Source organism: Podarcis muralis, chromosome 13, assembly GCF_964188315.1.
Source record: "Podarcis muralis chromosome 13, rPodMur119.hap1.1, whole genome shotgun sequence".
In the NCBI taxonomy this organism is placed as follows: domain Eukaryota; kingdom Metazoa; phylum Chordata; class Lepidosauria; order Squamata; family Lacertidae; genus Podarcis; species Podarcis muralis.
Window position 1 is genome coordinate 3,292,071 of NC_135667.1, and position 21,580 is coordinate 3,313,650.

Here is a 21,580-nt window from a genome sequence, read left to right on the forward strand (position 1 = left end):
ACAGAATTTCAGAGTGGAAAGGGACACCCTAAAGGACATCTATCCCAACCCTCTTTAGTGGCAGGAATCGCTGCTAAAGAAATCCTGACTCGGTCAGAGAGGAAGTGAGAACGCTGTACGCTTAATTCCTCTTCTTTGGTGTTTTTGACACCGTTGCGATTGTGCGAATTTGATTCTCTGTGTGCGCGCTTTGGCATGGGTTGTGTGTGTGCAAATTGCCACCCAGAGATTCCGTGTTTCCTTGTGCATTTAAAAACTGCGCAGTTCCACCGGTGAAGCATTTCTCACCTGCTGCAGCAAGGAATTCCGCACACCTGTTGGATTCCGGCTTGCCTGCTAGCTGTTCAAAAGATCAGGAGCCTTGCCAACGAGAGAGGTGGCAATCGTGTGTCTCCATTTTTGTTGTTTTTTGCTAATACCTTTTGTTTGGCTTCCTGGAGACAGGCCCCAGGTCTGCATTGTGATGAAGAATGAATGCAAAAGGGCAAGAGAGGGCTGCCTCTGTGCCAACTAAGTTTACCCGCTTTTGTGCCAGTCAGAGAGGAGGCTGTGTGTGTTTGTTTGAATCTAGGAGAACAGACCTCCTTGCTTTGCTGCAGCAACAGAGAGTCACCTCTCTCCAAATGACAAAGCTCAGGTATACAAGGATAAGTGAGACGACCGTATGGGTGCAGATTTTGATAAGCGGGCGGCACAAATCCAGTATCACTCATCACAAGGCGGTTATTTCTCCTTTAACCCCCTTTTAAGACCTGTGTCGGGATGCGGGTGGCGCTGTGGGTTAAACCACAGAGCCTGGGGCTTGCCGATCAGAAGGTTGGCGGTTCGAATCCCCGCGACGGGGTGAGCTCCCGTTGCTCAGTCCCTGCTCCTGCCAACCTAGCAGTTCAAAAGCACGTCCAAGTGCAAGTACAACAGTGTTTTGTGTTGTGTAGGCTCCTAAGATGTCAGTCATGGGCCCCGCCTGCTCCCTAAAATATCACTGGTTTGCTCCTTTCTATATATAGGGTGCCTACATTCTGCATGGGGACGCGGGTGGTCCCCATGATCATCTAGTGCAACCCCCAGCAATGCAGGAATAAATTGGGTCATAAAATTCGTTGTTTAAAAAGTGGGGATGGGGAAACCTTGGCCCTTCAGATATTGGGACGCAAACTCCCCATGAGCCAGCAGGACCAATGGTTAGGGATGATGGGAGCTGTAGTCTAGGAATATCTGGAAGGATCTGGGCCTGAAATTCCCACTAATTGCTCTTTGACAAATGCTAACCACTGTTAAAAAATCTCTCCCCATGCATTTATTTCACCACCATTATTTTTTTAAAGAAATATATGCTTTTATACAATGGTACCTCAGATTACATAGGGGCGTGGGTGGCACTGTGGGTTAAACCACTGAGCCTCTTGGGCTTGCCAATTTGAAGGTAGGCAGTTCGAATCCCCGCGACGGGGTGAGCTCCCGTTGCTCGGTCCCTGCTCCCGCCAACCTAGCAGTTCGAAAGCACGTCAAAGTGCAAGTAGATAAATAGGTACCGCTCCGGCGGGAAGGTAAATGGCATTTCCATGCACTGAAGGGGCTTAGTTATGCTGGTCACATGACCCAGAAAAACAGTCTGCGGAGAAACGTCTGCTCCCTTGGCCACTAAAGCGAGATGAGTGCTGCAACCCCAGAGTCAGCCACAACAGGACCTAATAGTCAGGGGTCCCTTTACCTTTTAAGACCTGTGTCAATCGAGGTTCTGGAGACCAAGCCTTGTGAGCAGGCATCCCCAACCTTCGTCCCTCCAGATGTTTTGGACTACAATTCCCACCATCCCTGACTGCTGGTCCTGTTTGTTAGGGATCGTGGGAGTTGTAGGCCCAAACATCTGGAGGGCCGCAGGTTGGGGATGCCTGCTTATGAGGAACGGTGGAGGGAATTGTCTAGGTTTAGCCTGGAGGACAGGAGACTGGGAGATGATGTGATAGCCAGCTTTAAACATTTAGTAGGGAAAGATGGACCAAGCTTGTTTTCTCCTGCTCTGGAGGCTAGGACCTCCAGTGGATTCAAGTTACGCAGAACACAGATTTGGAATAACTTTCTGAGGGTGAGAACAGTTCGACAGGGGAACGGACTCCCTCAGAAGTTGGCAGACTCCATTAGATGTTTTAAAAGAGAGTTTGGATGGCTATCCGTCAGGGAATCTTTAGCTGCTATTCCTGCGTTGCAAGGGGAGTCCCTTCTATGAATCAGGAGGTTTAAAAAGGTGGTTTTTTTTAATTTTATTTTTTTTAGATGATATGTATTGAATTTTTAGTTACATACTATACATACAGATGGGATGCGGGTGGCGCTGTGGGTTAAACCACAGATCCCAGGACTTGCCGATCAGAAGGTCGGCGGTTCGAATCCCCGCGACGGGGTGAGCTCCCGTTGCTCGGTCCCTGCTCCTGCCAACCAAGCAGTTCGAAAGCACGTCAGAGTGCAAGTAGATAAATAGGTACGGCTCCGGCGGGAAGGTAAACGGCATTTCCGTGCGCTGCTCTGGTTCGCCAGAAGCGGCTTAGTCCTGCTGGCCACATGACCCGGAAGCTGTACGCCGGCTCCCTCGGCCAGTAAAGAGATGAGCGCCGCAACCCCAGAGTCGGCCACGACTGGACCTAATGGTCAGGGGTCCCTTTACCTTTACCTTTACCTATACATACACATACATTATATTTCACATTTGTTCTCGCTCTCCTGAGCTGACTTCCCTCCTTCCTTCTTCCGGCTTTTTTATGCCGTCTATAACTTTTCGCATTGTCTTTGTCCGTTTTATATATAATTGTTATTCTTCAATTTTTCCCCCATAAAATGTCTGGAAACAAATAAATCTTTCCATATATACAATTCTTGTTGTCTGTCTATATTCATTTACAAATATTGTTCAACAATAGTCCTAATGTACATTTTTAATTCATTTTGATATTATTATCCAATAAATTTCTTGTATTTTCCCGTTATGAGGTTTAATTTAGTTCTGCTGGTTTCTCTATTTCACACCGTCTTCTCTATATATAACATAAATTTTCCCCATTCTTTTTGATATGTTTCATCACCCTGATGTCGAATTTTTGCTGTTAGCTTGGCTATTTCTGCATACAGTGGTACCTCGGGTTAAGTATTTAATTCGTTCTGGAGGTCCGTTCTTAACCTGAAACTGTTCTTAACCTGAGGTACCACTTTCGCTAATGGGGCCTCCCGTTGCCGCCGCGCGATTTCTGTTCTCATCCTGAAGCAAAGTTCTTAACCCGAGGTAATATTTCTGGGTTAGCGGAGTCTGTAACCTGAATTGTATGTAACCCGAGGCACAACTGTATTCCGTAACCTTGTACAGTGGTACCTCAGGTTACATACGCTTCAGGTTGCAGACACTTCAGGTTACAGACTCCGCTGACCCAGAAATAGTACCTCAGGTTAAGAACCTTGCTTCAGGATGAGAACAGAAATTGTGCTCCGGTGGCACGGCAGCAGCAGGAGGCTCCATTAGCTAAGGTGGTGCTTCAGGTTAAGAACAGTTTCAGGTTAAGTACGGACCTCCGGAACGAATTAAGTACTTAACCCGAGGTACCACTGTACTGCAAAAAAAGGTGATTTTTTAAATCCACACGCCCTGTGCTCTGTTCAGGCTTATTTGAGACGTCTTGGGCTGATTTGCACCTCCTTCTCTCGAAAAAAGATCCCTTTTTTCTCATTGTCTCCCTGCCTCCACCTAAACAGCCGAGGCCAGACCTCCTAATATTTTACAGATCTGTTTGCTGTGCTAGTGACCAATATGCTTCTGTCCTGAAATGATTCTATTCTCTTCCTATTTCCTTGCAGAGACGTCCAAATGGAAGGCAGTCGCCGCTGCTGATCACAAAGGCACCGGAAGTGGGGTCATCATTCACCCCCCACCCCTCGCCAGACGGATACAAAAATGGCGGCTCCAGGTCTGGCCTCTCATCCCTGACTTACCTTGCTTTTTAATTACGTTGCTAAATTACGGAGGAAACGAAGGCGCCGTTCCCCACATAAGTAGCAACTTGCACGTATATTTTGGGCGGGGAGGAATCTGTACGCGAGGGCAGTGTATTTAAAGTTAAATCCAATCCAGCTGTTTTGCAAACTCGCTCTATTCAGAGGATGCAAAGTGGATTTCAGCCCTCGGGAAATCTATATATTGGCCTCCGATAAGGCACTTAATTTTGCACGACGCAAGCAGTTGCACAGCCAAACGGCAGAAAGCTTGGATGCGTCTGATTTCTTTGCGTAAACTGGCCTCGTAGCTGGGCGGTTGATAACCTGCTTCCGGAATCTCGCCTCGATTGCATCGTCCGCACGCACAAAAATCGGAACACAACGCTGATAATTATTGTGTGCCTATTTAATACTACAGTGGTGCCTCGCAAGACGAAATTAATTCGTTCCGCAAGTTGTGTCGTCTTGCGATTTTTCCGTCTTGCGAAGCACAGTTTCCCATAGGAATGCATTGAAAATCAATCAAATCTCCGCTGTCCGGGGCGATCTTAAAATGCTGGCGGGCGGGAGCGAAGCCTCCGCTGCCGCCCGCCAGCATTTTAAAATCGCCCCGGGACAGCAGAGGACTTCTCCGCTGTCCCAGGGCAATTTAAAAGCCCCCGGGGAGGCAGGCGGGGGGAGCAAAGACTTTTGCCCCCTGCCGGCCTTCAGAAGAGGTCCTGGACCTCTTCTGAAGGCCGGCGGGGGGCGAAAGTCTTTACTCCCCCCCCGCCTGCCTTCAAAAGCCGTCCGGGATAGCGGAGAAACGAAGGCTGGCGGCGGGAGGAGGTCTCTCCGCCCCGCGGCCAGCCTTCGGAGGAGGTCCGAGGACAGTGGGGAAGACGTGCTGCGCTTCCCCGCTGTCCCGGAGATTTCTCTATGGGCTTTCGTCTTGCGAAGGAAGCCTATAGGGAAATTCGTTTTGCGAAGCGCCTCCAAAACGGAAAACCCTTTCGTCTAGCGGGTTTTGGGGCACCACTGTACTTTGATCTCTCTTTCTCATAGAATTGTGCAGGTGAAACTCAAAAAATTAGAATATCACAATAATATTTATTATTTTTCATGCAAAGACATAACAAAAGAAAGAGTTAGTAATAATAAAAAAGAAGAAAAGAAAAAAAGAATATAAAACATAAAAATACATCAAATCACCACATAAACTGAAAGTTAATTAATTAAAATCCATCTTCATAGACATATTACTTGACTTCCTCAAGTCTCTTCCATCTGAATTTCTTAGTAATTGTATATAGCAGTTTCCAATATCATTATTTCACACAACCATATCACAGTCAAAATCATGTTTCCTAACTTTTCTCATCGTACATTTTCTTATTTATTTATTTAATCCCAATTTAGTCCTAAGCCTAATGGATTCTTTCAAGTGATTACATATCTTTAATATTGCAAGAAAAATTAGAATATCGTGGAAAAGTTCATTTATTTCAGTAATTCAACTTAAAAGGTTAAACTGATATATGAGATAGACTCATGAGATGCAAAGCGAATTATGTCATGCCTTTATTTGTTATAATTGTGATGAACCCATTGCAGGTGTTATGGATTGAATAGCTACTGCACCTTTTCACAATATTCTAACTTTCTGAGATTGTTAATTTGGGGTTTTCATCAGCTGTATGCCATGATCATCACAATTATAACAAATAAAGGCGTGACGAATCTCGCTTTGCATGTCATGAGTCTATCTCATATATTAGCCTTTAAAGTTGAATTACTGAAATAAATGAACTTTCCCACGATGTTCTAATTTTCCGAGTTTCACCTGTAGAGCTGGCAAGGATAACAGGCGTGGGGTATAAATTAAACACACACAGTTGTGCCTTGGCACTTGAACGTTTTGGTTCCCAAGTGCCGCAAACCCGGAAGTGATTGTTCCAGTTTGCAAACATTCTCTTGGAACCCGAATGTCTACACAGGTTCCGCGGCTTCCGATTGGCTGCAGGAGCTTCCTGCAGCCAATCAGAAACTGCAGGACCTTCCTGCAGCCAATCAGAAGCTGCGCTTTGGTTTCCGAACGTTTTGGAAGTTGAACGGACTTCCGGAATGGAGTCTGTTTGACTTCCAAGGTACCACTGTGTGTGTGTGTGTGTGTGTGTGTGTGTGTGTGTGTGTGTGTGTGTGTACACACACACACACACACACACACACACACATATATACATATACATATACACACACACACACACACACACACACACACCCCGTATTTTTCGCTCTATAAGACGCACCAGACCACAAGACGCACCTAGTTTTTGGAAGAGGAAAACAAGAAAAAAAGTATTCTGAATCTCAGAAGCCAGAACAGCAAGAGGGATCGCTGTGCAGCGAAAGCAGTGATCCCTCTTGCTGTTCTGACTTCTGGGATAGCTGCGCAGCCTGCGTTCGCTCCATAAGACGCACACACATTTCCCCTTACTTTTTAGGAGGGAAAAAGTGAGTCTTATAGAGCAAAAAATACGGTAAGCACACACACACATTATCTAGTCCAACCCCCTGCAATCCAGGAATTTTTTGCCTAGTGTAGGATTCAAACCCACAACCCTGAGATTCAGAGTCTCACGCTCAACCGACTGAGCGATCCAGCCTCATCCATCCCTCCCTTCTTCTCCCAAAATGGATAAAAGACCATTTCTTTTTTTAAAGTCAGTCTGATCCTTTGGCTTAACAGTTTGTTTGGGGGGCAGCCTGCCATTATTTCCGCAGACAGACACACATTTCCCCTCCGACAATTAACTTGCAATATTTAATTTGCTGAGCTCGGTGATGGAACGCCTGCTTTTTCCCAGGCAGGGTTTGGGAAAGACCCCTTTGTCCGAAATGCTTGAGACATCCGTTGCTGGTTAGGGGAGACCCCTCTTCCCCAACCTGGTGCCCTCCCCTGGCAGTGCGGAGAGCTGTAGCCCCACAACTTCTGGGGGGCGTCAAGTCTGATTGACATATGGCCTCAAGGGGGGAGGAGCCAGCTGGGCCCCAGGGTCTCCTGTGGCTACAGCTCAAACCCTGACAATCAGCTGACAGTTGAAATGGGTCACATGACCTCAGATCACCTCTGCGCCAGATCCAGATCCCACACGCCCCAGGGCTGGATCCATGGTCTGGCTCAGAGTGCAGCAGTGCTTCTGAATGCCAGTCGCTGGTAAACCCAGTGTCGGTCTTGTGTTCGAATCCTGCTGGAGGGTTTCCCATAAGTGTTGGCCACTGTGGGAACAGGTTGCTGGACTAGACAGGCCATTGGCCTCATCCAGTAGGCCATTCTTATGCTCCTACAGTCTGCGAGAGCCAGGGGGGGGTGTAGGGGTTTAGTGTGTCCAACCAGGACCCGGGAGAGCAGGGTTTGAATCCCAACTCAGGGATCTCTGGCTGACCTCGGGATCCGGTCAGCTGCCTAGCCCGCCTCGCAGGTTTGTTGTGGGGTTTAAATGAGGATCATTTCCTCCACCCGGAGCTTCTTGCAGGAAAAGGCGAGATTATAAACGCAATAAGGAAATAATATGTAAGGCGGCGGCGACTTGCGTTCAAAAACGGGACCAGATGAGGGTTGGGATAGATGGCCTTTGGAGGATCCCGTCCAGCTCAAACCAAAAATCACCTCTGAGTCTGCAGTCTTGGCTGCTTCAAGGAGCGTCAAGGTTGCCAAATGCTGATACCTACAATATGCAAATGGCGTGTTCTCTCTCCTCGCCTGTCTTAATCGTCGTTGCCCTTTCGGTCTTTATGCCAATCCTGCGACAGTCTTTGTACAGTGGTACCATGCTGCTCAAATTTAACCCGTTCCTGGAAGTCCGTTCCAAAACCAAAGCACTCAATTACCCATAGAAAGTCACGCAAAACAAATTAATCCGCTCCTGAAATTTAAAAACAACCCCTAAAACAGCAATTTAACATGAATTTTACTATCTATTGAGACCGTTGCTCCATAAAATGCAAGCAAAAATCAATGGACTGTACTAGAAAATAAATAAGACAGTATTGTAGATGATAAAATAATAATAATAATGATAATAATAATAATAATTCATTCCCTGCGCTGATGATAGTCATTGTTTGGATGGGGGGCTTTTATCCATTTCCGCAGTCTCACAATCAATCCGCTGAATGTTGGAAGATTTGGGGCAGAGGAAATAAAGTTCAGGCAGAGGGAACTGTGGAACTCCCTACCACAAGAGACAGCGATGTCCACCAACTAGGATGGCTATAAAAGAGAATTAAATCAATTCATGGAGGAGGAAAGGGCTATCAATGGCTACTAGCCAGGATGGCTGTATTCTGCCTTTGCAGTTGGAGGCTGTAAATGCTTCCGAAAGCCGGTTGCTAGAAACCTCAGGAGGGGAGAGCGGGTCTTGTGTTCGAATTCTGCTTGCGGGATTCCCGGAAGAGGCACCTGCTTAGCCCCCTGGGGGAACTGAATGCTGGGCTGGCTGGCCTGATCCAGGAAGCACTTCTCCCGTTCAGTGGGCGAGGAAGAGAAAAGAAAAGAGGGATTTGGAGAGGAACCGGAGAGGCGGAACTTGCGATTCCCGTCTTCGCTGCAGACATGGGCATCGGGGCATGAAAAGAGGCGCCGCTGCAGCCCCACCCAAGTCAGCTGCGATGTTCGCCACCCCTTTCCCTGGGGCAGGGCAAGGCCTATTGTGACGGGGCATAGCTGGAATGCGGCTGGGCAGGATTTCGGCGCAGGGGGGCTGCGTCACCGTCTGCTCCCCGCTGGCTATTTTAACTTACCTGAGACGCCTGCAAGTCGCCTTCTCAGTGCCGGATTTCGGAATAAGCTAAACAAGCTATAGTATAGGGCCCCCCTCTCTTTAAAGGTAAAGGTAAAGGTACCCCTGCCTGTACGGGCCAGTCATGACAGACTCTAGGGTTGTGCGCCCATCTCACTCAAGAGGCCGGGGGCCAGCGCTGTCCGCAGACACTTCCGGGTCATGTGGCCAGCGTGACATCGCTGCTCTGGCGAGCCAGCGCAGCACACGGAAACGCCGTTTACCTTCCCGCTAGTAAGTGGTCCCTATTTATCTACTTGCACCCGGGGGTGCTTTCGAACTGCTAGGTTGGCAGGCGCTGGGACAGAACGACGGAAGCACACCCCGCCACGGGGATTCGAACCGCCGACCTTTCGATCGGCAAGCCCTAGGCGCTGAGGTCTCTTTGGGGCCCCTCAAAAAATTTAAAGGGGGACACACACCCTGGATGTACATTTCCAAAATGTAAGATAAAAAGCAAATGAAATACCGTATTTTTTGCTCTATAAGACTCACTTTTTCCCTCCTAAAAAGTAAGGGGAAATGTGTGTGCGTCTTAAGGAGCGAATGCAGGCTGCGCAGCTATCCCAGAAGCCAGAACAGCAAGAGGGATTGCTGCTTTCGCTGCGCAGCGATCCCTCTTGCTGTTCTGGCTTCTGAGATTCAGAATATATTTTTTCTTTTTTTTCCTCCTCCAAAAACTAGGTGCATCTTGTGGTCTGGTGCGTCTTATAGAGCGAAAAATACAGTATAAGCCTACCTACAGCAACAGTGTTTTGTGTTGTGTTGGCTCCTAGATGTAAGTAATGGGCCCCGCCTGCTCTCCTGCTCCCTAAAATATCACTGGTTTGTTCCTTTCTATATATAGGGTAGGGACGCAGGTAGCGCTGTGGGTTAAGCCACAGAGCCTAGGACTTGCCGATCAGAAGGTTGGCGGTTCGAATCTCCCGTTGCTCAACCCCTGCTCCTGCCAACCTAGCAGTTCGAAAGCACGTCAAAGTGCAAGTAGATAAATAGGTACCGCTCTGGCAGGAAGGTAAACGGCGTTTCCGTGCGCTGCTCTGGTTCTCCAGAAGCGGCTTAGTCATGCTGGCCACATGATCCGGAAGCTGTACGCCTGCTCCCTCGGCCAGTAAAGCGAGATGAGAGCCGCAACCCCAGAGTCGGACACGACTGGACCTAATGGTCAGGGGTCCCTTTATCTTTAAACAAGCTATAGTTTGGGGCCCCAATCTCTTAGGGGGCCCAAAAAAATTTAAAGCGAAAAAAACTCTGGATGTATATTTCCAAAATGTAAGATAAAAAAAAAAATGAAATATAAACCTACCTACAGCAACAGTGTTTTGTGTTGTGTAGGCTCCTAGGATGTGTAAGTCATGGGCCCCGCCTGCTCGCCTGCTCCCTAAAATATCCCTGGTTTGCTCCTTTCTATATATAGGGTGCCTACATCCTGCATGGACTGGTTGCAAGGCAACATGGGCTAATGGCTTGAGATACCTATGAGGTCCATCAATGACCATATAGCATATATTCAACACAAAAAACAGGGACAATTTGTTGTTGACAAAGGACAGCTGGACATAGAAAGGCCCCATTACCTTCAGTAGCTTAGGGCATGGGTGGGCAAACTAAGGCCCGGGGGCCGGATCCGGCCCAATCACCTTCTAAATCCAGCCCGCGGACAGTCCAGGAATCAGTGTGTTTTTACATGAGTAGAATGTGTCCTTTTCTTTAAAATGCATCTCTGGGTTATCTGTGGGGCAAATGAATTCATTCTCTCCCCCCTCCTCCAAAATATAGTCCGGCCCCCCACAAGGTCTGAGGGACAGTGGACCAGCCCCCTGCAAAAAAAAGTTTGCTGACCCCTGGCTTAGGGCCTCATCAAACCTAAATCCAGCCCTGGGCGAGACTACGCAGGTGCCCCCACTGGACTTTGCCCTCCACCCTAAAATAAGCTGCCCAAAGAACACCAATAGCATCCTGAACACTCCTTTTTATTAAAGAAAAATATTTTAAGCTTATGACCTGCTCTCACTTCCTTCCTGGCCGTGACTCCTCTCTGCTTTCCATTTGCAATTTCCTTTTTCTTTGTTTTCAGCTTTCTCCTCCCTGCCATTTCTGTGTATTTCCTCCTCCTAACACACGTCAACTCCTCCGATCGCTCTTTCAGGAGCTCCCGCAAAACCTTTCCTTTTGCCCCCTCCCCAGCCCAGCTCCCATCAGACCTGGAACCCCAAGTTTCAGCTAGGAAGTTGCAAGCCGTTTAAATAGCTTTTAAAAAAAAAATAAGGGAAAACGAAAAAGTCACAGAAGCGTGCTTTCAAGTTCTCCATAAATTATCTGGGAAATTCTAAAGCTTGCCCCCCTTTTTGTGGCTTCTCAGGTTAACCCTAATAAAGGTATTACCCAACTGTGGAGCTTAGAATATTCTTCTTATAGACACAAATATGGTTTGCTTTTTATAATATGCATCTTTCGGCAGGAATATTTATTTTTGGTTGGTTGGTTTAAGGGGGACACTGAGGTGCTGTGGTTTTTGTGATTTTTTTACACCTCTCCATTTTTCCCATTCTGTATTTCTTTTTATATAATTCTTTTTATATAATTTTTATTAAATTTTCCGTTTTACAATTTAAAGGTAATAGTGACTTCCCTTCTCTTTCCATGGTTCATTTTACCTATCACAAATCCCTGCATATTTGACAAAAACTATACCATTCAGTATTCCATTATTGCATCCATCAAAACTTATTTGCACTGTTGGATTTATCTTAATGCTGCCCGCATTAATATATTTCCCATATATTCAATAAACGTTTTCCAAACTTCTTTAAATGTATGTTGTTCTTGTTCTCTTATTCTATACGTTAAGTCCGCAAGCTGCGCATATTCCATCACTTTAAGTTGCCGTTCTTCTTTGGCAGGGACCCCGCTCGTTTTCCATTTTGGGGCTAACAAAACACGGGCTGCAGTAGCGTACATAAATAACCTTTAATAATAATGTTTACTGAATATATGGGGGGAGATTGTGTAGATTTGAAAACCCTGGCAGTGTCAAGATAAATCCAGCAGTGTAAATAAGTTTTGGTGGAATTAATAATGGAAGACTGAATGGTTTAGTTTTTTGTAAAATATGCAGGGATTTATGATATGCAAAATGAACCATGGAAAGAGAAGAGGTTTTAGGGTCACAGCTCTCCTTCTTTGATGGAGGTTTTAAAGCAGGGGATCCTTTAAGCTGCAATTTCTGTCTCGCAGTGGGTTGCGCTCTTGTTGTTGAGTTGTTTAGTCGTGTCTGCCTCTTCGTGACCCCCTGGACCAGAGCACGCCAGGCCCTCCTGTCTTCCACTGCCTCCCACAGTTTGGTCGAACTCATGCTGGTAGCTTCGAGAACACTGTCCCACCATCTCGTCCTCTGTCGTCCCCTTCTCCTTGTGCCCTCCATCTTTCCCAACATCAGGGTCTTTTCCAGGGAGTCTTCTCTTCTCATGAGGTGGCCAAAGTCTTGGAGCCTCAGCTTCAGGATCTGTCCTTCCAGTGAGCACTCAGGGCTGATTTCCTTGAGAATGGAGAGGTTGGATCTTCTTGCAGTCCATGGGACTCTCCAGAGTCTCCTCCAGCACCAGAATTCAAAAGCATCCATTCTTCGGCCATCAGCCTTCTTTGTGGTCCAGCTCTCACTTCCATACATCACTACTGGGAAAACCAGAGCTTTAACCATATGGACCTTTGTTGGCAAGGTGATGTTTCTGCTTTTTTTTTTTAATATTAAAATTTTTATTTTATTCCGGCATCTAAAAACACAAATACATTATCAATAAAATGAAACAGAAAACAAAAAACAAAAAAAGAAAACAAGAAATAAGTATAAAGTACAAAAGTCATTATACAATCTGTTACCTTATTTGACTTCCCACCACCACGACGTGACCTATATCTCAACAGTATATACAGCAGTGTCTCTAACTAATCATCATTTTTTACCTCGCGGTTTTTATATTATGCCTACTGTGATTTTAGTATTTCCTAGTATCGTCTCCATGTATGAAAAAAATTTGTTCCAATCGTTAATAAATTTGGTGTTCTTCTGAAGCCTGATCTTCTGCGTCATTATTGCTAAGTCAATATATTCAATTAACTTGGTCTGCCAGTCCCTGATTGTTGGGATATTAGGTTTTTTCCAGTTCTGCGCTAGCAGTATCCTAGCGGCTGCTGTTGCGTACTGAAATAGGGTTTGGTCGTCCTTGTTAATCTCATTCCCCACCATTCCCAGGAGGAATGCCTCCGGTTTTTTAGGGAAGGTGTATTTTAGAATCTTTTTTATTTCATCATAAACAGAGCCCCAGAACTTCTTCACTTCATCGCAGGACCACCACATATGGAAGAAGTCTCCCTCTTTCTTTTTGCATTTCCAACAGGTCTTATCTCCGGTTTTATACATTTTAGCTAATTTTTTGGGGGTGATGTACCAGCGGTACATCATCTTTTCCATGTTTTCTCGGAGTCCGACACACGCTGAAAATTTCATGTCCTTATTCCACAATTTTTCCCATTTTTCATACTCTAGGGGGTGTCCTAAGTCTATGGCCCATTTGATCATAACCTCTTTGACTTCCTCATCCATTGTGTCCCAATCTAATAGTTGGTTATACATTTTGGTTAAGAGTTTAGACTTCCCTTCTATTATTTCTAACTGGAACTTGGACTTGTTCTTACTCATGCCGACTTTTTTATGTTCATTCCATAAAGAATTAATTTGGTGGAATTGTAGCCACCCCGTTAATTTATCTTTTAACTCTTCGTAGGATCTAATTTCCACACACACTTCGATGTTTCTGCTTTTTAAGATGCTGTCTAGGTTTGCCATTGCTTTTCTCCCAAGAAGCAGGCGTCTTTTAATTTCGTGGCTACTGTCACCATCTGCAGTGATCATGGAGCCCAAGAAAGTAAAATCTCTCACTGCCTCCATTTCTTCCCCTTCTATTTGCCAGGAGGTGATGGGCCCAGTGGCCATGATCTTCATTTTTTTGATGTTGAGCTTCAGACCATATTTTGCGCTCTCCTCTTTCACCCTCATTAAAAGGTTCTTTAGTTCCTCCTCACTGCGCTAGAGGTGGCCAACTCCGAAGAGACTGTGATCTACTCACAGAGTTAAAAACTGGCAGTAATCTATTCCCCTTTTTGAAGTCCAGGAAGGAAAGCCTTGTTTTTAGGGGTTCAAGTCAAAGTTGTTGAACTTTTTTTACCGCGTTTCTTTGGGGTGCAGGGCAAAAATGTTCAGCTTTTTTTAGGGGGGCCAAAGTTGTAGAGCTTCTTTGCAGGGAGCCAGTGATCTACCAGTGATCCACCACAGACGTCCAGTGATCTACCGGTAGATCACGCTCTACCTGTTGGACGTGGGCAATCGCTTCCTGGGCCACGGTTCTGGGATTCCTAGCTGAAAGGCTACAATTGTTTTGTAATTCTTACTAAATTTTCTGTTTTACAAATTAGGATATTCATTTAAACCAGGCTTCCTCAACCTCAGCCCTCCAGATGTTTTTGAGAGTACAATTCCCATCGTACCTGACCACTGGTTCTGCTAGCTAGGGGTGATGGGAGTTGTAGTCCCAAAACATCTGGAGGGCCGAGGTTGAGGAAGCCTGGTTTAAATGAATGTCCTAATTAATTTAATAAGAATTATAAAACAACAACAACGTAACATTGGTTTCTTAAAGGCACAGTACAGTGGTACCTCGCAAGACGAATGCCTCGCAAGACGGAAAACTCGCAAGACGAAAGGGTTTTTTGTTTTTTGAGCTGCTTCACAAGACGATTTTCCCTATGGGCTTGCTTCGCAAGACGGAAACGTCTTGCAAGTTTGTTTCCTTTTTCTTAACACGGTTAATACAGTTGCGACTTGACTTCGAGGAGCAACTCATAGCACGCGGTGTGGTAGCCTTTTTTGAGGTTTTTGAAGACTTTGGTGATTTTTGAAGCTTTTCCAAAACTTTTCCGACACTGTGCTTCGCAAGACGAAAAAAATCGCAAGACAACAAAACTCGCGGAACGAATTAATTTCGTCTTGCGAGGCACCACTGTAATGTTTATTTTTTTAAAGGATTTGCGGGTGTAGATGAGTCTTAAACAATCTCTCTCTCTCTTTCTTTCTCTCTCCCTCTCTCTCTCTCTCCCCATCCCATAGGGTACCACGTTCCACAGCCCGGATATCCCACTGCATCTCCCCCATATCCCCTACACCAACCTCACCCTGTCCCCACGGCGCCGACCCCAGGGTTCAACGTCTATCCAGCCGGCAGCCCTCCAGCGGGGCAAATAATTCCCCCCCAGCCGCCTCCTCGTGCCTTTCGGGATCACGCCGCTACGCCCCACCACCACCAAGCTCCGGACCCCCACGCGGGCATCACCCCCTACCTGCCTGTGGCCAGCAGCATCCCTCCCGGCCTTGAGTACCTGGCGCAGGTAAGGGTCCGTATCCCGGCCGTCGGGCCTCGCGCTTTTCCCTGCCTTCACCCTCCGGCTTCCCTGGCCGAAAGGATATTGAGCAGCTTGAGAGGGACGGCTCACGCCCTTCTTCCGCTTTGTGCGCCGTTAACCTGTGGAACTACCCGCCACAGGAGGCAAGGACGGCTTTGAAAGAGGGTGGGACAAATTCATGGAGGTGGAGGAGAGGGCTATCGGTGGCTACGCTCAGGTCTCCGTGGTCCCAGGCAGAGATGGAAGGGTCATCTAGTCCAACCCAATCTTTTCCTCGAACCCACGACCCCGAGATTACATTTGCTTTCAAACCTTTTATTGGCATCACATCCAAAACAAATTGCCACTTCCCCAGTGGTGCAAAACATTTGCTAAAAGAAAAAAGGAGGCAGAGCAATCTATCGCCACATCTTTGTCTCCATGGAGGTCAGACGTCTGCGCTGTATTTAGACGACAAAAAACCAAATAGAGATATTTAGCCACTAACTCTGTGAGCTCCTGATCATTCCCCAGTAATAGGAAATGTATGACTTCCGTCTCTGGTTTCCGTTTGGGGATACGGAGTTGATCTAGAAATTGCTGGCGGAGATCATCGTATAGTCTGTGTTAGAATGCTTTACACAGGCACAGGTTAATTCTGTGTCCAGGGCGGCTGTCTGCCAGCTCCATCTGGTACGCAGGATGAGACCCTCCATGCCCACAGACTGTCTCTCCAGAGTGGCGCATGCTCTGGTTATCTCTCGCTTGGACTACTGCCATGCGCTCTACGTGGGGCTACCTTTGAAGGTGACCCGGAAACTACAACTAATCCAGAATGCGGCAGCCAGACTGGTGACTGGGAGCGGCCGCCGGGACCACATAACACCGGTCCTGAAAGACCTCCATTGGCTCCCAGTACGTTTCCAAGCACAATTCAAAGCATTGGTGCTGACCTTGAAAGCCCTAAATGGCCTCAAAGGCCCAGTATCCTTGAAGGAGCATCTCCACCCCCATTGTTCAGCCCGGACACTGAGGTCCAGCTCTGAGGGCCTTCTGGCGGTTCCCTCCCTGCGAGAAGTGAGGTTACAGGGAACCAGGCAGAGGGCCTTCTCGGTGGTGGCACCCACCCTGTGAAACACCCTCCCAGCAGATGTCAAGGAAATAAGCAGCTATCCTATCTGCAAAAGACATCTGAAGGCAGTTTATAAGATTTAATGCTGTATTGTTTTTAACACTCAATTGGGAGCCGCCCAGAGTGGCTGGGGAAGCTCAGCCAGATGGGCAGGGTATAAATATATTATTATTATTATTATTATTATTATTATTATTATTATTATTATTATTATTATTATTATTATTATTACACGTGACTGTCAGGCATAGAGAAAATGAGGCAGAGATGCTTGTGGGATGGATCAGAAATCATGTCAATGACCCAAACCCAGTTAAAGCGATGCTCGCTTCATTTTTCATAATTCCTCATAGCAATCCTACATGACCACTACACAAACAGGTCACACCTGCTCTTGAAGGTGGAGGCTCAGGTGTGGCCCCTGTTGAAAGCTGCCAGGTGAGGTCGGCTGAGCTGAACCGTGTCTCTAAACCGGGGTGTGTCCGGGTTCAGAAAGGACAAGGGAGTCCCATCTTTTCAGGCATAGAAATGCCATATGTCTAAATCGCTAGGATACCTCTTTAAACAGACACGGCTTCCCCCGTAAAATTCTGGGAGCTATAGTTTCATTGGGGTGTTGGTAGGAGACCTCCCTGTTCCCCTTCGAACAGCTACAGTTCCCAGAGTGATACCGTCTTCCATTTTTCTTCCCAGGGAACTCTGGGAATTCTAGCTCTCTGAGGGGAATGGGGGCGCCTCAACAAACTATAATTCCCAGACTATATTTTGGGGAAAGCCGGGATGGTTTAAACTGGCATCACAGTGCTTTAAATACATGTGGCCTAGGTCTATGTTGTGGATTATTTCTCTTTCCCCCCCCCCTTTTTTGAGGTGGGGGGAGACACACAATTTTTATTTTTCACTGATTTTTGTGGCCTCTGTCTCCTCAGGTTGACCAAATTTTGATACACCAGAAAGTGGAGCTCGTGGAAGGTGAGAGACAAATGGCAGAGATGTTGGCGTTCAGAGTCCACCAGGAAGTGGTTTCCTAAATCTGGACCAAAGTTTTGTTGTTAAAGCTTACACACAGAAGGCCTGCCCTCTAGTTTGAGATTTGGGTGCTGTGGCTGTGTAATTCAGATGTTTTAATTCAGATGTCCCCACTTGGCCACGAAGCTCGTTAGTGAGCCTTGGAACTCCTTGCCACTTGATATCAGAAAGGCACCTTCGCCGTGCTCTTTTCTGCACCTGCTAAAAATGTTCTTGATTAAACCAACCTACCAAGTTGCTTAGAAATGCTGGTGTGAATTTTAATTTTAGTCTGTTGCTATTTCAGCTTTCCAAAAGTCTCAAATTATTTCCATTAATTTTTCTTATTGATTATCTTCTTATCTGGAAACCACTTTGGAACTGTAGAAAGAGGGGGAAGGAAGTCAGGTTTTTAAAGTGTCGAAATGATTGCAAATTCAGTGAAATGTGTAGATCTGAAAAGCATATATAAATAAAAAAGAAAAGAGGTTGCCGTGGAAGGCCGTCGATGGTGGCGATGAGTCCGCCCGGCCTGTCGCATCACCGTAAGTGACACCATTTCTTCCCTGTCTTTCCCTCCCCAGCGTTCATAGGCTTCGAAGGCAACAACAAGTACGAAGTGCGCAACAGCCTGGGCCAGCACATCTTCCACGCCCAGGAGCAGAACGACTGCTGCACGCGGAACTGTTGCGGATCCCTGCGGCGCTTTTCCATGCGGCTGGACGACCCGGCGGGACGGGAGGTCCTGCGCATGGTGCGCCCCCTGAAATGCGTCAGTTGCTGGTTCCCTTGTTGCCTTCAGGAGGTGAGCAGTGCGCCTGCCCGGTCCATGCCATGTGCGGTTCTGGTCGCCAAGCCTCAAAGAGGATAAAGTCATACCTCGGGTTACAGACGCTTCAGGTTGCGTTTTTTCGGGTTACGGACCACCGAAACCCAGAAGTACCGGAAGAGGTCACTTCCAGGTTTCAACAGTCATGCATGCGCAGAAGCGCCGAATCACAACCCGCGTGTGTGCAGACATGCCGCTGCGGGTTGCGAATGTGCATGCTGCATGGATCACGTTCTCAACCCGAGCATCCACTGTATTGTTTTTTGTTTTTGTTTTTTGTTTAATTTTTTTTAAAGATACAGTAATATCCCTATGGGACGCGGGTGGCGCTGTGGGTTAAACCACAGAGCCTAGGGCTTGCCGATCAGAAGGTTGGCGGTTCGAATCCCCGCAACAGGGTGAGCTCCCGTTGCTCGGTCCCTGCTCCTGCCAACCTAGCAGTTCGAAAGCACCTCAAAGTACAAGTAGATAAATAGGTACCGCTCCGGCGGGAAGGTAAACGGCGTTTCCGTGCGCTGCTCTGGTTCACCAGAAGTGGCTTAGTCATGCTGGCCACATGACCCGGAAGCTGCACGCCAGCTCCCTCGGCCAATAAAGCGAGATGAGCGCCGCAACCCCAGAGTCGTCCGCGACAGGACCTAATGGTCAGGGGTCCCTTTACCTTTAATATCCCTATGCCTGAGTCTCATCACTCTCTCCCTCCTCTATTTCACACTGTTATCCGCCTTGTCACTTAGATATTTGTTCCAAATTTCTTCGTATTTCTCCATTCTTATTTTGCGCCGACAAGGAATTCTTTTGTACGTAGCTAATCTGTCCATGTTATCCACCCATATGCTCAGTGGAATCTTTTTGCGACTCTTCCAATCCATCAAAACAAGTTTTGTTTTGCTTCTAATATAGCGCGATACAACCACTATTTTTGACCCCTTGAGTTCTTCCAAGTTTCTGGAATATAATTTAGAATTAAGAATTAAGAGGATGTTGTTAAAAGAGTTGGGAAGGGTTCCGAAAAGGGCAAAATGACCAAAAGGAGGGAGGGACTCGCTTACGAGTTTGCAATGTTTGGGAATTTTTGGTTTGGGCAGAAGGCGAGTACAGTGGTACCTTGGTTCTCAAACGCACCATATTCTTCACTCCATAAGATGCACCTGACCATAAGACGCACCTAGTTTTTAGAAGGGGAATGCAAGAAAAATATATTTTTTTAAGGGAGCGCTGAGCAGAGCCTGTATGCATCCCAGGCTCTGCTCAGCGCTCCCTTTCACGAGCCGCGTGGAGCATGTGTGCGGCACTTGCAGGCTTTTCCCCGAGGAGGGAGAAGGGCAGCCCATCACTGACGGGCTGCCCTTCTCCCTCCTTGGGGAAAGGCCCCCAAGCGCCACACACACGCTCCGCGCGGCTCGTGAAAGGGAGTGCGGCTCTTTAAAGGGTGTATGGCTCCTGCGGGCTTTTCTGCGAGGTGGGGGAATTTAAAGAGCATGCGGCTCCTGCGAGCTTTTCTACGAGCTTTTCTGCCTCGTCAGTCCCTTCTCCCTCCTTGGGGAAAAGCCCGCAAGAGCCCCGCGGAGCGTCTGTGCAGCTCTTGGGGGCTTTTCCCGCCTGCATTCGCTCCATAAGACGCACAAACATTTCCCCTTACTTTTTAGGAGGGAAAAAGTGCCTCTTATGGAGAGAAAAATTCGGTAATGTGTTCGGATATCTGTTCCAAAACCAAAGCATTCTAAAACCAAGGCACTCAATTACCCATAGAAAGTAATGCAAAACGGGTTAATCTTTTAAAAGCAACCCCAAAAACAGCAATTTAACACGCAAAACTGTTCTCTTCTGCCCGCAGCTGGAAGTTCAGTGCCCCCCGGGCACCACCATCGGGTACGTGGTTCAGACGTGGCACCCCTTCAACCCCAAGTTCTCCATCCAGAACGTCGAGAAGGAGACGGTGCTTCGCGTTCTGGGGCCTTGCTTCGCCTGCAGCTGTGGCGGGGACGTCAACTTTGAGGTGCTCACGGGAGCGGGAGGCAGTTTGGGAAATTTCTACACACACACACACACACACATCCCGAGATTTACATTGTTGGCGAAGGGCACTTCGATATGGTACCCAACCGCTAAATCAGCTGTGAGGTGGCAGCCATGACAGCGAGTGACGTCCTGCAAGGCTGCCATATTGGTCGCCTTTGGTGCGGCCATGACGGTTAGCCACAGAGGCTGAAGAAGTGGCGAAGCTTCGCACAAACTGGCCAAAATGTATACAGTGGTATCTCAGGTTAAGTACTTAATTCGATCCGGAGGTCCGTTCTTAACCTGAAACTGTTCTTAACCTGAAGCACCACTTTAGCTAATGGGGCCTCCTGCTGCCGCCGGAGCCCGATTTCTTTTCTCATCCTGAAGCAAAGTTCTTAACCTGAAGCACTATTTCTGGGTTAGCGGAGTCTGTAACCTGAAGTGTATGTAACCCGATGTACCACTGTACATCACACCTCATGGTCTACTCAATGACAAATGGCATTTCGAGCTGTACTTAAATTTTGGGCAATCGTTCATAAGGATGCTCACTATTCCATAGCTGTCAACTTTTCCCTTTTCTTGCGAGGAATCCTATTCGGAATAAGGGAATTTCCCTTAAAAAAAGAGAAACGTTGACAGCTATGCACTATTCTAATGTACGGGCCAAATCTTCTTGCTCGCCCCACCACGTCTTTCTTCTCCAGAGGACGCACGGCTTCTGAGCATGTGCAAAGTGCCCTTTGCCAACAATGTAAGTCTCGGGATGTGTGTGTGTAGGTAGGTAGTTCTGTCCCTATAATTCCCAAAAGAAAAGCTTCTGGTTGTTTTCTTTCCAAACGTTATTTTGGAAAATCTTTTTCATTTTGTTGTATATTATTTCCCAGTAAGCCTTAACCTTACTGCAGGACCACCACATATGATAAACGGAACCGTCTTTCTCTTCACATTTTCAAACCTTATTTGATTTAGATTTACAGTAGTACCTCGGGTTACAGACACTTCAGGTTACAGACTCCGCTAACCCAGAAATATTACCTCGGGTTAAGAACTTTGCTTCAGGATAAGAACAGAAATCCTGCTCCGGCGGCGCGGCGGCAGCGGGAGGCCCCATTAGCTAAAGTGGTGCTTCAGGTTAAGAACAGACCTCTGAAACGAATTAAGTTCTTAACCCGAGGTACCACTGTACATAGACAGATAATTATTGCAAGGTTTAATGAGTTAACTTTATATTTGGACAACTTTTCTGCTGCACTTAGTTGGAAGGAGAAAAATAATCATTTCCTTGATAACAATTTAAACAATTTATTTAACTAAAGCAATAACGTTATAGCATATGTATCCATGCTTGTTAACTGATGTAGTTAAACTATA

General features: G+C 46.9%; 1 protein-coding gene across 1 annotated transcript in view; it reads left to right on the plus strand.

Annotated features, from left to right (window-relative positions):
• PLSCR3 (phospholipid scramblase 3) overlaps positions 1-21,580 on the plus strand; it is a 28,366-nt gene that overhangs the window by 510 nt on the left and 6,276 nt on the right. The window contains 6 exon segments of the mRNA XM_028702311.2: positions 3,841-3,908; positions 3,910-3,950; positions 14,962-15,239; positions 17,295-17,337; positions 17,958-18,178; positions 20,040-20,201. Coding sequence (XP_028558144.2) covers positions 3,841-3,908; positions 3,910-3,950; positions 14,962-15,239; positions 17,295-17,337; positions 17,958-18,178; positions 20,040-20,201 — 813 coding nt within the window.